Here is a 16,251-nt window from a genome sequence, read left to right on the forward strand (position 1 = left end):
ATTTTTTGTTCTATGCAGATTGCATACACGCCTTGGAACATAATATGTGGTAGTTTGCTGCAAATACTACTACCCCGTTCTGCACATATACCATCTTTGACTGCGTCCCAGCCTTTGGTGTCTCTAGTGCGATCAATTGATGAATCGGAGCAGTTCTACAAGCCTTATCTCCAAAGTTCCTATGCCATAAATGTCCGTGGATGGATGCGTAAGGCAGAGGCGCTGTCCGAGGTACTGCATTCAGCCCCTCCCCGGCAGACATCATTGAGAGACACGTGATACGCTCAGTCTGTGGCTCCTGACAGTCGCTGGATAAGCTCAACAGGGAAACCAGATTGCACCTTCTCTTCCACAAAGATAACTGGATTTTCGTCCCGCGCTCCCGACCCACTCCATACGGCGGTTTCATTTCTCTCTCTGGTTGTTCTTTGTCTTTCAATCGGAAAACAATTGGAGGACGGTATATTTAAGGTAATTTATTTCACCACTGAGCAGGTTTTTAGTGGAGTTAGAGAGAAGTGGACTCGTCTCTCGCTCTTTCTCTCTCTCGCTCTCTTTCTCTCTCTGATGCTGCGATTCACTTGAAAGCAGATCTTGACGTGAAGGCTTCGCTGAGTGGATTTGAGGTACAGGCTCTCAAACTGACCAAAAATATACGGACAGTCGTGGTTTACAGGAACTCATCCCGTGCAAGTGTTTTGCATGGAATTGCTTCTTTTTTTCCCTCTTGTGCCAACTATTTAGGGTCCCGTAGAAGTAAAGGTGTACGCGCAAAGGTAAAAAAAAAATAACGTCTCATTTTATTTTTGCAAGAAATTATATAGTTGTGAGCGACATGAGCATAAATACAGTCTTATAATAGTGCGTCCTTTACAGCCCTCATCCAGGGTACGCTGTTAAGGTGTGGGACGTATATTATTGATGTCCTGTTTTGAAAAAAACAAAAAACTGTGAAACGCAATCTTTTGGGGAAGATTAGGCTTCCAGATATTTGATTAAGCATGATGATATACTGGTGGTATTCATCACGTTTGCTGTTTCTGGAGAGAATGTTTCCGTTTGTTTCTAGTGTGGTGCCCAAGTAAACGCGATCTACATTTGTCTTCTTTGAAATGCAAACTAATTGCAAAAATCAGGCTTGCCGTCTTTTCTCTGCAGTTCAATGTTGAACGCGTTTAGTGTTTGCAAGGAAAAGCGGAATCCGTCTCATTGTCCGAAATATAGTGACGAGGCAAATATGACGAAGAGCACATTTTGGGAGCCTGTCTGAGAACCAGCGGCAGCCCGACTGGTTCGTCTTACACAAACAAACCATTGTGAATCAAATGACGCACTTTTCCTCATAGGTCTTCAAGAGAGGGCAGGCCAGTGCTTACTGTATATCGGAATGCTGCTGACAGTGGTCATTGGCGGCTGCAGAAGTTGTAATGAGTGCACAAGCAAAAGTAATATTCCTAAACGAAAAAAATGAGTTGTAAATCAGCGGTTTCCTTTTTTTTTTACTTTGGTGTGACTGTGATTGTGCGGAGGAATTTTTTTTCAGACACGCGATCATAATGATGCAAGATATATGATGATTGAATGTTTTCCTCATGATTGTAGCCTACGTTGTGTTTTTTAATCTTCGAAGGACTGCGTATTTTTTTTGCAAGATGAAGTCATGGGTGGATGCTGACTGTCCAGTGCTGCCGTATGCTTCCTGGAAAGCCCTGCTGATATTCATCTATTGATATGGCTCATGTTTGTTGCAACAAAGGCATCTCTGGATATAAGTGTTTCATTGGCTGTGCTTCAGCCTCAATCACAGTATTAACTGTGACTTTTGAGTAAGGCTTTGGCCAAAGTGGATTTGGAGATGGATATGGTGAAAACGCTTGTACTGTATCAAATTTGCTTTTGTTTTGCAGAGAGCTTTGGGACTGAGGACCGCCTTGACAGACAGACTGCTTCTTTTGCTGAGCTTATCAACCAACGTGTCTCCATGTGGGATTTTTTCTTCTCATTGCTACTGAGGATGACAATGTGAAAAGCCCTCAAGCAAGGCTTCCAGTTACCCGCCAAAGAATGTTGGCATGAACGTGAAGATTAAAGCTGCCATTTCAACTCAAGTGAAACAGTGCACACACTAACTGGCACCAGAAGGGACTGTTCCATAATTACATAAATTAGATCAAGTGTGCCCAATGGATATTTGAATCCCTGTCACTTTGCTCTGAATAGCCATGGCAGAGAGGACCTTTAAACAGTTCAAACTATTTGGGAGCGAACAGTGAGAGGTTTGGCCAGTGGCCTACAAGGACAGTGTGAGGTAATGGTATTTGCTCCAGGAAATAATTGCTGGCCAAGCCTGTTGCTGCGCAACTATATAGCATTTAACTTTTTGTCTTACAATGCATCAGTTCATAACTGTTTATCCATGTAGACAGTCACTTATATGCCAGTCTACTCTCTCACAGTCAACCAAAATTATTTATTGCTTACGCAAAGGTTCATATAAATAAATTCAGCCCTATAACTCACCTGCATAGATTTTGTGATCACACGATGGTTTTACAAAAGCCACGTGGTGCCCATATCCTATGGGTTGGGCTGCTTTTCTGTTGCTTTGTAGAGATAGGCACTTGTCTGGAGTTTACAGGTGCAGAGGGCCAGTGGGCTAGATTTCCAGTGTGGAATGCATGCTGCGAAAGCGAAATGAGCTTCAATATGAAAACAAAGAGTTCCCACGGGCTGTTAGTGTACTTCGACGATGAGGGATTTTGTGACTTTCTAGAACTTCTCATACTGAATGGTAAACTCAGCCTCCGTTTCTCGATCTTCTGTGCCGAGCCTGCGACCGTCGTATCTGACACGGCGGTCAACGACAGCCAATGGCACGCAGTCACAATAAGGAGAAACTTTAAGAACACAACCCTGAAGGTGGACAATGAGAAGAAATGGGTGGAGGTGAAGTCAAAAAGACGGGATATGACTGTTTTCAGCCATTTGTTTGTTGGTGGAATACCACCGGAGTTACGATCCGTGGCGTTACGACTCACATCAGCTGCAGTCAAGGATCAGCTACCTTTCACCGGATGGATAACTGACATAAAGGTCAACAACACAGAGTCTGTCATGATCAACAGTGAAGGAGTCCTAAAGGACCTCTGCGGTTCTGCCAACATGTGCTTAAATGGAGGAGTCTGCAGTATAATTAACAACGAACCAACATGTGACTGCTCTCGGACGGGGTTCCAAGGAAAGGACTGCAGTGAAGGTAAGACATTTGGATTCAGTTCAGACATACAGTCGCTACAATATGTCCTCTGTAGCCTTTCAAGTCATTTGGCTATGCTTGATTAGGTTTTACCACGTGCGTCATTGATCTGCTATACAGTTGTTTGAAATGAATGTGCCTCCTGCAAGGCCTCATTAGCAAAACTTGCAGGTGTTCTCCATCCCCAAAGGTGTCTTCCATTCTTATAAAACTGGTCCATGGGGATTGGTTGACCTATGAAACATCATCTCCAATGGCTTACCTCAAAAGCAAGAGCAGGAGTAATTATCGAAGAGTCAAATGGAGTAAACATAAATGATGTCATTGACTTCATACAGTATAAAAAAAGTGGCCAATATATTTAAATAGTTGTTAACAGAAGAGAACCAAAATATTAACTGGGGGAGATTTTTGTGTCCGTTGCTAACACTGCTATTATTATTACATTACTAAAGCTCACCACATTAGGATGTATCATCATCATATCATTTTCTGCAAACTGTAGCATGGCTGAGACACGACTGCTGTCCAAAATGTTATCCTAATTAATTGAATAATTACAAAAGACAAAACGATCAGCTGTGTAGTGCCGGATAATAAAAGAGCTAGAGATCCAGCTAATCAATGCACAAAGACAACATTGGGTTCTATGAGGTAGTGAGAATACTGTCACGGTGTCGTGGCCAAATATTGTTATCAAAATATCTGAATCTCTTTTAGTTTTTATCTAATGAAAATGCGTAATAATTCAGGGCATTGGGTGATTGAGTGTGGCGCTTCCCACTGGTTAGCAGTTTACTGCTGTGGTGAGGAAGAGCAGATTCGTTGGTCAGTGTTGATGGGGGAGGGGTGAGTGTATCTGTTTTTTTGTATCTATTTCTCCAGTTGATATATAGGCCATTTCATTTCAAATGCCCATGTATCTTTATTCAAGCACATACATCATTTATTAACAATAAGCTCATTAAGCCAGCACGAGAAACCTAATGCTACAGCATACAGTAAAATATTCCCATCTGATTGTTATTAGTCATTGAGGCAAATATGAAATATCCCTAATTAGAATGGCCTCTACACACTGTACAGGCAATGTTTTATTTGCTGCTGTATTCATGTTTTGTTAATGGTGTTAATGCAGCGGGAGGGAGCATAAGGTCTTTTACCAACCGTATGCACTGACAGAGTGAATGATTGTTGCTGTAGTTCACTAACAGGCTTTCAGTGTTGGGCAGCATTAAGTATTTGTTTATTTAAACCAATGTACATCAGTGAGAAATCGCAGGGCTGTATAGCCACACTGCGTCAAAGCACCCGGAGTAAATCTAGATCAAAAATTAACTGTGGCAGTAAATATACTTCAACATGCCACCCAAACAGTAATGTTGTTCTCTTTCTTGCTTATACAGTGTATAATCACAAATCTTTCTCCAGTTTGGAGGAAATCCAAACAACACCTAGAAGGCTCTTTGTCTTTTAGTGAATCACAACCCAATCAGTAGTTTTATGGCAGCCATCTTTTTCCTTACGCAAATTTAGCCTGATGACAGGTCTATCTCAGGAAAGCTGCGATACAGTCGTAGTTAGGAAACCAATGCAATGAATTGCTGATGACTCTTGAAACAAAATGCATAAGCAACTTTGTTTTCAATGTTGAAACCTGAGCAACAGGTTACTATCCAGACAATTACATCTTATTGTTTTTTAACAGACATTTTTTCGATTAAAATAGTTTTTTGTGTTGAGGAAATAACATTCTCAACCCACATTCTGGGTATTAAGCATTTTTATTTACATATGTAGGGATTTCGATTATAAAGTGTGACTCAGTGTTCTGCCTACTTACTTACTAAAACTAATTTCCAAAGGTCAACTTACTATGATTTGTCTGAGATGAGTTGAGTCAAAACAAATTGTCTTTATGAACTATGACTGTTTTAGATTCTACATGTCCCTCAAGAATGCTGAAAGATTTGTCAGTAAAACAGACAACGGTTGGATACAGATGTATATTTGTTTCCTGCAAAATACTTTAAAAATAATTGCAAATAAAAATATTTTAATATTATCTAAACAACAACAACTCAGTTTAAAATACTAGAATGATAAACTATTTATATCAGGAAGATGTTGACTTATAATGTTTGATATTTCAGTCTTCAGGCTTCCATTTTGGGTGGCTCTAAATTAAATAATACTTTCAAAATAAAATGATGATAGAATGTCTGTTTTGTGTGTGTGAGTGTGTCTTATTAGTCAAGAAATCGTAGGAAAAGTCATTCTCACATCAGAATATGAAAAAATGTGGCTTCTGATGTTAATAGTTGTATGGCCATGAAAGAACTAATTGGTGATGTTATTGCAGTATTAAGATAAAAGATGTAACATATATCTTTGTGCCGCATAAAGGATGAGCAGTCATTGTTCAAAGAGGTCAATGTAACAAATATACCATGGCAATGGGGACCACATCCATCAGAGTTCATGAAGATGAAAGCTACTATATGATGACAACAATTACAAATATGCATGGTCTAATCACTTTCCATGTAGCGTGTCTGTGCACATATATAGAGGAGTTGGTTGGCTCATGGACGAGCTTAATGACTTGACATTTGATGAGATGGACTATGGACTGCTCTGGTAAATTAATCTCAAACAAATATTTATGAATAAAGTACGGTAAGTGTGTCCTTACCAACTGTAATGGCACAAAACACTTAACACAAACAATACCCTGAATAATACATGGTTCATCCTTACTTTAGGTGCTGCAGTGACAGTGACAAAGAACTGACTTCATCCAAATTTAGCAGGTCTCCTGAATGAGCTCATTTTGCAAGTTCCAAGATGGTGGGTGAGAGAAACACTCAGAAAGAGAGCAGCATGTTAAACTCATACTGAAGGTCTTCAAGGATAGTTGTACATCTGTCAACGTCCTGGCCTGAATAACCACGTCAAAGCATGGAAGAGAAACGACAGGTTACTAAACTGAAATTATTAGATCCAAAAGATTAAAAGCCTCACACACAAACAGGCAATATATCAGTAGAGACGTCTGTTGCCGTCACCCCAGAGAGCCAATAAGAACAGTTTGGGATTGTTCTTTATAGTTCGCCAGTGGCTCTGGCAAGTATAATGGTGCTAGTCACAGTGGATCTTTTCCACAGCCAAAGCAGTAATCATTGAAAAATTGGCCCCTTTTAGTATCAACCTGTAAACACAACATTGATACTTTATTTATACAACTATATCATATTCCGTTTTTTATGGCGAACAGTCAACCAGTTGCCTATTTACACATCCAGCAGGCACAAAGCAACATTAGCATTCATTTAGAGTTTTGTTGGCCAATTCATTTAATTACAACATTCACTTTTCTTTAGCTCTGTTTTGGTCTCCACCAACTCAGTGGAAACCCGCCTCTACTAATGCTTCACTCTGTCCACCAGCTAGTCACTCAGTGTCTGCTGTTTCATGCTGCGCAAGTATCATACATTGGGATTAATCAAAGTGCTGAGGACAGCTTGCCCTTGGATAGCAGTTTGACCGAACTAGACCGTTAAAGCCCCAGAGAGCAGGAACGAGCACTTTCACTATGGCATTACACGTAGCCATTTGATCCATTGTTAATGTAAAAATATTGACGAATGCAACTTTAAATATAGCTATATACTGTATATACAAATACAAATTAATATCTGGCGTTGGTGTATCACATCTCTCTGCTTATGTGCCTGTAAAAAAAGCACAAAAAGCTCTTTCCCTAGCCCGAAATAGCACAACAGAACTGCTTTGAGTGGACAATGACATATCTTGACATATGTAATTTGTTTGAGCTAAAACACTGTAAGACTGTTCGTTCATGCTGAACTTTTTACATCATCTGTATTTTACATTTCTGTCCAGCCATGTTTTTAGTGTTACTATATTTTATGCCAGACCATATAAATCATGGTAATGCTACCCGCAATGAATAAAGCTTTCTTTTGCTCATTTCTGCATGGTACTAACATTGCAAGATGAAGAGATTCAATTCCCACCGGAGCCATCCATGCTGCAATTGTATGAACTCATGGTACCTTAAGTCACTTTAGATGAAAGCATTCACCCAATTGTACCTTTGCCAACTAATAAGTTCAGAGAAAACCTTTTTACCCACCTCAAGGTAATGTGGTATTGCTGCTTGCTTTCTCACCATCCCGAGCTGCACGGGGAAGGCAGCAAACAACAGCTACTACTGCAAATGTCTGTGCATGGAGAATTTTTATCAGACCATTAATTCAAAATAGTAATTAAAGCTATTGCTTTTAGCCCAGTCAGAATCAAATGTAACTGTCAAAACTAGAAGCATAGAATACAGTGAGGTCTGCCCATACGTTTACCTATAGTGCCCAGACATTGATTAACCTCCAAAGTACATTGGAGTTTTAAATATACCTTTCCATTAAAAATGTAAAAGCTGTTGTGTTGCTTTGATCAGATGAAAGGCTCACAGGATTTGCCACCAGACCTGTCAAGTCTCTCCTATCCTACCACAAGCGTGCACATTGCACAACCTCACACACACGCACACATAAATCCCTTTTATCGGTAAAACAATTATTTAAATGCACTGTTCTATGGCCTGTAAGTTCCCAGAATCTGTCCTCCCTTTTTCTCATTGGACAAATTATTTTGTCCTGATAAAATGTAATGATGTTTATTTCATCGCTTAGCTGAACATAAATCAGCCAAAGTACAAAAGTAGGGCAGATCTAAAGACTGAACAGCATTTTATTTAATATAATTTTGTGCATTATGTAATTCAAAGGATAAATTGACTGGATACAGTAAATCATTGTGATTGTGTTGCACTTTAGCTGAGAGAATAGCGTCTAGGTCCTTGCAAAGATATTGTTAGAAGTCATTGTAGGACTGACAGCCAGATTACTTAAGCCACTTCATTAAGCTGCTAATGCGTGATGACAGGGTACCAAGTATGACTGTAGCCTACAGAAAGTGAAATGATGTCACACCTTTCTTCACATTTGAATCATAATCATCAGCTTGGTGGTCACGGAACACGACAGCTTCACAACAGATTTGTGCAACGTGAAGTAGTGCAACATATGCAGGAGGCTAAATGTCCACATATAGGATTCACACTCCTTACATTCTTCACCAAAAGGCCTGTTTTTTTCCACAGCAAATTTGATTCTTGATTGTTGTTATTTAAGGTTTCAGGTTGATTACTGAGAAAGGATTTACACATTGAGGAACCTTTTGCAAATCTCTTTAGTTTGAAGGTGATCCACAGTGTCACACATTTGTGAACAGCTACTGAAAATAGTTCAAGGTTACTCGGCTATCTGTTAAGTTTGATGTAGCCAGTGGGTGGTACAGTCAATTATTTTTTGCTACAGGGTTTTACTTTTACATGTAGTCAGAAAACATGCATTTTTTCTGATGTTATTGAAATGTCATTGGTCCCTTTTTATGTTTTTCATGACACTGGATCCTTAAATATGTCTGTCTCATACAAATCGATTCTTAGTCAGTGGCAATGGGATTCCCCGGTAAAATGTCCTGCCAGTGGAATTTGAAATATGAAGACTTCCGCAGCCCCTTCATTACATTTCGAGTGGTGTTCTACATTATCTGTCACCAATGACTCGCAACCTGCTATAACACCACTTGTGATATGGAGATGGAGGAGGAGGAAGAGGTGTGTAACGTCCAACATTGGCGTTCTTTTACAGTCATGTCTCTGACTGTAACATTAGTATAATATTTACCGTAGCTCCATTTTCGTCTCCACCAACTCCTAAAGGATATTCAATGCGTTGGTCCTAGATAAAAACATATTGATTTGAGCTACTTTAATAAAACTGTTTGGCTACAGTGATACTGAAAGACTGAAAGCTTTTTGGTGTCAAACAAAAAAGAGAGGATTTCTTTCTTTGGGGAATAATTTGTCGATCCTGGCTTTTGCAGGACATCTAGCAAAGAACTTGTTGGACTCTTCAGCACACCGTGTATGTGTTTCTGAATGAAGAAGCAAATCAATTTAAAGTGAAATGTCTGTTGATGCTCTGGCAGCATGCTTCTAGTCAGTACTGGATGTGTTGTGCCAAGTTGTATCCCGAAGGACAATTCAAGCTAACGCACTAAAAAATACAATAGAGTGAGGAAGTGGGCAGGCTTGTATTGGGTGGCTGAACAACTGAACGGAAAAAAAATCGGATTGAAAAAAAAAGCTAATGGTACACGTCGGTGCAGTTAACAACTAAAATCAATGCGTCTCAAATACTACAGTCGTTGTAAATATATAGAGAGCTTACTCCTAATATCCTGTCCCTGTGCTGATTATGGGACTAGCAGTTGACTAGCAGGGTTTGATATTTGTAGAGGTTACAGTTTGGGACTTTGCACCAATTTATATACAACAGCAATGCTTTTTGCATAACTGTACAAAGACAGACTGTAGATAAATGCACAATGAGTCAGGGTATCACAAATGGAAACAGTTACTTTAGTGAACTCAATACGTAGCTTGTGTTTGTCAAAAGCAACACGATCATTTTTAGGTGATTGAGCCGTTTTTTAATTATTCAGTAGCTTTCCACGTGTTCACATATAGATTAAACTGCTTTGAGACACAATATAGCAAGATGAATTATTAAAATGAGCGCTTTCTTTGAAGTATGTCTGTCATTGTATGTCACACGAACATGTGGCCTCACTGTATCTCCTAAAGTGTCATGATGTCTGGAATCCTCTAGTGCAGCTTCACTCAGACGAAAGCAGATTATTAGTATACTGCTGTCTCTGAGTCCAAAGACAGATATTGGGATCAAAAGATTAGAGGGATTTTCCTGGACGATTTTTGCCTTGTTAAATAAATACAACTGCTTCTGACTGTCAAAGGGTGTTTGTGAAATTATTTGACACAAAACTCTCCTTTAACGGGATTCGTCCCACAGCGCAAATAAACATGTCCGAGGATCCACAGCACGCTCACACATGCGTGTATTAAACTGGGCTAGAGTGTGTTTTTATTGTAGCATGTGAGCTGACATAAGGAGTTTAGTTTTTTTCCTTGTTTGTTTTGTTTATCATAGATGACGTCCTTTAGTCATACCTAGGTTTTGTTTGGAAAAATATCTCACCTTGCATCATCGCTGAACGGTTTGATCTCCCCGATACAGATTCAGAATAAAAGCTGCATGGAGGCGAAAATGTGCCTCTTTAAATTCCGGACTGCAGATGATATTTTCACTTCGAACATAAGTTGCCTTTCATGCTGCTGGTTAGGTGTCATCCTTCATGAGAGTCGTCTGAAATGCTAAAAACAAGTCGAAAGTGCACTGTCAGAATTTCAAAGCTGTCAAGCGAAGACAAATCACTTTTCAGCAACATTTTATGTGACTTTGAAGCCCTTTATAACTGCAAGAGCACAAATAAATCCGACTTCACAATAATAGCGTAGGGGAGACTATTTGTCACCTTTTAGGGAATTCTACCTCCTGTACAAGTAGGTGAGTGCTCCTTCTTGCACGTAGCATACATCCACCCTTATAGATTCATTGATCAGATTTATAAATCAAAGGTCGCTATGGATCTTTTTGTTCATTTCTTTTTTTACAGTTGTCTCTTTTGTCATTTTTAATGGGAAGGGCTATAGCTCACAGTTCACAGTACTTAGAGCTTAGCTACATTTAATGCTCAGTGTGCTTTATTAATACTTTTTTTTTAACTTTAGCTGAAGAGCCGCTCTTCAGATAGGGATTTGTCACACGTCAACGGTGAGAGCCACAACTACAGTTTCCTTAAGCAACTGCTGAGCATATTTAAGGTGCTTGCTTCAACACGAGGCTGGGATTTCTAATACAATAGGTTACAAATATGCTGAGCCAAGACTTAAAAATGTGCAGTTTACATTGATTCTTAGGACATCTTGGTTCCCCGCCAGGCCGAATGCTCAAGTGTTTTAAAGCTACTGCAGCATAAAAAAGATTTACTCCACACCTGTAATACTCTCCTAGATATTGTCAATCCTGGGATTAAGGTTGTTAGAACTACTGTATAAGCTGCTCTGATTATCCTGTTGGATCATGCTGACCCACAAGATGTAAAAGAATGACGAGGTCTTCAGCACATCTGCTGCCACAATCCCTTCTGTTTGGGCTGTGTCTTTGGAAATAACTGGATTGGACTTTATTGTCCACACACCATCTGTCCCGAGAAACTTGTCGTATAGCTGCATAATAATATTAATCAAATCAAATATTAAGACTGTGTGAGTACTTTGTGGTATAGTTAGCGCACCATTGTCCCATTCTTAGGATGAAGAATGGCTGTAGAACAAATGTGGTTGGACATAAGTTTCTATCACAATTGTATTGATTATCTTTCTTGAGGTTGTCTACAGCATTCAGAGTACTGATAGATATAAAAAAAGATATGAAAGACTATTGGCTTGAGCAGAGAATAAAGTCACTCTCTATCTGTGTGTGTTGTAATCTGAGTTTCTCTGTGCCGAGTTGATAGCTGGGTCGGCCTTTTAGTGTATATTAGTACGTGTGAACGTGCCCCACTGGTTAGCTCTGCACTGCGCTCATACAGCAGTTACAGCTGATCACGCCATCCCGACCAACAGCGTCCTCACAGCAGCATATCGTCCACCTTCCGGTCAGCTGTTGTGGCAATAGATACGATCTGAATTTAGAATTTAGCACCCTTTTAGGCAGCAGTTTGACCTGCAGTCGGAATCTCCAGCCAGGGGAGGAGTGTCCAGCGTCTCCTCCCTGGGCCAGGAGCACAGCTTCGCCTCGCTGCTCCGAAGGTCCTCGCTGGGAGCCAACACCGACAACATGCTGCTCAAGGCCCAGGGCGTAGTGCTGGGCTAACTGGAGGGAAGGGTGGCATGGGAGAAGTAGAACCGGGGCTGCGCGGTGCAGACTTTCAGACCCTTCTGCAAAAATGTGGGAGGTTTTCTAAAGGGACTCTGGTGCATGGAAACACCACTTTCATCCACAAGGAACACCAAAATGAAAGTTACTTGCAGTTCCTCTGCATCTTGCTTCTGAGAGCACTCTCTGGACGAAGGTTATTAGTTCATATTGTGTCATCGTTATTATCAATGTGTATGTTATTTCAGTTTTATCATCTTACCATCGACGTTAGCTACAAATTAAGTATTTGCAGACTCGTTGACTTTCTGCTGAAATGGATACTGGACACTGTCCAATATTGAGGAATGCAGTGTCAGTGGGCTGACCTCACAAAAATGCTATACACAGAGTGTATTTTTCTGAAAGCTTACATGTGGCACCGTTAACCGACTCAGCTTGTAAAAGTTGAAATTGTGCAGTATAGCCAGAGCTGTGGGAGTCAGGGATCAGTTTCCATCAGAGTGGCCGGTCACTCTGCCCATTTCACATCTCTCCACTCCTGCAGTTGCTTGAGGAGGATAACGAGAGAGATGGTGAGCTGTGTAATGCCACTCTGTAAGATAGATGCATTAGGTTTAGGCTGTGGTACTAAGAGATGAGCCCTCACTTCTACTTAGCATTCTTGATTTGGTGAAATTAGTAATTTAACAACAATCGATCCTCTGGTAGCTCTGACCTTTGCTGCAAGGCATTTACATTTTCCCTTAAAGCGCCTCTGCGACAAAGGATTTCAGAGCAGCCTTCTTGCTACTATTTTCCAAAATTAAAACTGTCTAATGGGCTGGCAATGAATGCAGTGCCTTCTGTTCTTCTTTGTTTTTGTAGAACGGTGATGACATTATAGTGCCCCCTGATTATTAACACTGCAGTACAGGGGTGGGGGGGTTGTCAGGGGAGACCATGTAGAGAATGCACTTTTTGTTTGCACAATTATTTTAAAGGAGCAGTCGACTCATTTTATGAAGTTCAGTTGACTTATAGGTACTACTCAGTCTGTGAAAACAGTTGTATGATGTCAGGTGGGGCCCAGTTTTCCAAAGTTATTAAAAATAACCTAGACGACGTAATCCACTATTGAGTTGCACTATTGGAATTGTAGGATCTCGGGTCTTTGCAGTATGGGAGAGGTATAGGCTAGTGAGGAGGATTCGAGTCAAAATCTGTCCGTCAGTAAAATAGAAGACAAATGATCCTTAGTCAATCATAAATTACAAATTCAAGCATCAGAACAGCAGTGAGTGGTTTGCTGCATCCAAACGGCAGGTTCATTCTGGAATGCGGAAACGCCACTCTGTGTAAATTGTCTGGCTGTTCACACCAGAAGAGCATTTCTCCGTGCCAGTCAACAAGCAACAATTCTGCTCTTTTGCTTGTTTCGCTCTTTCTGTCTGTCTTCTTGTGACACAACTGACAAATACGTCGAATAAGTAAGTCATTTAAAACCTGGATGGAATTTGAAATTCAATAATGTTGGGGAGGGGGAGGTTAATTAGGGGAATTGAAACGTCAGGAGAACAGCGAGGAGACAGGAGAGGAAAGTTGAAAGCGTGTGATACCTTTTTTTTTAATCATTTTGTAGAATCAGATCATTAATATCACATACAACATATAATTCATTTGTTCATCATAGATTATCAGTGTTTTCTTGCCAGCTTCGGTCGCAGCAAGTGGAGAAGATAGACAAGCTGCTGAAAGTATCGTTGAAGTTTTGCGAGCTGGAGCAAACGCATTCTTTATAATCAGCCCGACTGGTTTACATGGTAGGGGAAAGGAAGCGTGCAGCCCAAAACCAAAACTTGTGGCGCTCCTTTGTCAAGTGTGAACCTGGCATTAAGGAAGCTGGACTCACCATGTTTCAAAAGTGCTGGAGAATGTTGATGCATTGCATGGTGTCACCTAAACACCCTCAAGCAGTCACCTACTCAAGGGATGTCCAAATATCAGAGGTTTTTGTATGAAGAATGTTAGCTTCTCCACAATAAAACATAGTCCTAGCTGACCTACTTCTCAAAGCAATGCTGGCATGATAAACTGCTTCAGTTTGAGGCTATTTAAGATGGAATTGAACCGCTTTCATTGGGAAGTGTCAGTTGCTGAATAATTCATAATACTGAACATCGTTTAAATATTATGTCTTCATTGTTATTGCTTTTTACATATTATATGAAATGCCCTTATTTAAGTGACTCTCTCACCTCCTCTGACCAGTCTAGAGAACAAATTAGTTTTCCCTGAATAGTGATGACTGTGTAAAATTGTATTACGGATGCAGAACATGAACACACATACAGTATTTGATGTCACACTACTACTACACAACTTTAAGGTCGAGTCTGACTTTCAGATTTTTCAATACACAACTTTCTAGGAGAGGATGGGGTCATTTGTTTAAGAGCTGCTGCATTACACACACAATTAGGCTCTCTCAGAAGCTTTCGTTTTACTGAAAGCAATTTTTGAAAAGCGGCTACATAATCTTTGAGTCAAATGTAACATCTAGGTTGAAAGTTGTTACCTCATTGGTGATGGCTTGCAGTTGAGTCCTTTCTCAACGTTGACAGAAAATACGGGATTTGACAGCACAAAGCTCCATTGTGATATCTGTGAAACCTATTTCAGGATCCCAATGTCACTGTACAGCTACAGCTTCTTATTTCTAACAAGAGCGCATACAAAACTATGCAAGATAATAGGCAAGAACAAACTACATGTTTCCCTAGTTTTTGCCTTCAGTGTCACGTACATTGATTTTGACTTTAAGAAAAAATCATGACTATAATTAAAAGAGTTCAAGGGCACTAACCATTTCATTTTGGGGGGTGATTCCTTTAAGGGAGTGCATGTTAATTGGTTGAAATAAACAGTAGAACCAGCTGAAACTAGGATAAAATAGAGACAAGGAATTCCAACAAACCTAAACGCTTCAATTCTGAGGATGTTAAGAGTGGACGACAAGAGTGGACGTTAGTGATGTTTGTGACCTGATTGCCGTACTTATGTGATGTTCGGTGTTTTTGTTTGAATTAACAACGTTAACCACATGTTTACTGCGGCCGTGCAGCGAGCTACCCGGTGCGTTAGAAAGTGATGCCAATAGGTCTGACAAAGCATCAGTATGTGACGAGTTGGAATAAGAACATGTTTGGATTTTGGCTTTCTACGAACTGTCACTTTGGCGTTATTTGGATGTCACCGCTTTGAGCTCACAATCAAAGCATCAAGCTTGTGTTGAAGTGTCAAAATCATATCTGCAGGAGGCAAATAGAGAAGAAAATTGATTTTTTTAAATATTTACCATAACCAGATGCTTTATTTAGTTTGGCATCAAATTGAATAGTAATGTAATTACTTTCCATGAGCTAAACACCGTGCACATGATCAACAGCACAAGACCATCAGAGATGCAGATCATGTGATAGACAGTTGAGTGCATTTCGGTGTAGTGTTACCAGCACAATAGCACTGGGATCACTTTGTCAAGGGGATTAAATGGATTTACGTCTCTGGATTAGAATGCAACCAGCTGGGTACATTTGTGAAAGAAAGTGTGTGCGTATGTGTGTGTGTGTGTGTGTGTTTGTGATAGGGGGCTTGTTTTAATGGTCCATGTCAGTTGATACTGCTGGAAGAGGAAAGCTTCTTTTCTTCAAAATACAACCAAATGAAACCTTGTTTACTGTGGCCACTGAAGACTGCTGAAGTTTGATTCAGAAGAATGACGTATACAACAAAACAAATTCTCTGAGCACTTATACACTGCATTATAAATGTGATGTTTCTCCCCTGTTGCCATTTAAATTGTGTTGATGTCTCTCTTAGTGTGAAGAAAATGTGCTCAAATGAGATTTCATATAAGGATACTATACTGCATGCCTCTCAAGCTAACCTAATTAGGATGAATTAATCATTGTACCTCTAAATCTGATTTTAATTTGCTTTTGATCACCAATTATTAGAGGGAAGGAATCCCTATAACACAATGTTAATTGCATGATAACCTTACACGCAATCTAAAACAAACTATCAAAACAATGCTGTTAAACAGGCCACTCTTGGAATTGA

General features: G+C 40.0%; 1 protein-coding gene across 6 annotated transcripts in view; it reads left to right on the forward strand.

The window, feature by feature from the left end:
• Nucleotides 1-2,544: 2,544 nt before the first annotated feature.
• The window catches only part of LOC306785869 (neurexin-1a-like), a gene marked incomplete at its 5' end in the record, with an annotated part of 228,738 nt that continues 215,031 nt past the window's right edge, over nucleotides 2,545-16,251 (forward strand). For 5 of the 6 annotated variants that reach the window (XM_079280409.1, XM_079280405.1, XM_079280407.1 and 2 more), the window contains one exon: nucleotides 2,545-3,256. In XM_079280409.1, coding sequence (XP_079136535.1) covers nucleotides 2,545-3,256 — 712 coding nt within the window. Of the gene's footprint in view, nucleotides 3,275-16,251 lie in introns of all 6 variants that reach the window. The other variant, XM_079280410.1, reaches the window with a different exon arrangement.

Source organism: Melanostigma gelatinosum (assembly GCF_949748355.1).
Source record: "Melanostigma gelatinosum genome assembly, chromosome: 12".
Taxonomy (NCBI): Eukaryota; Metazoa; Chordata; class Actinopteri; order Perciformes; family Zoarcidae; genus Melanostigma; species Melanostigma gelatinosum.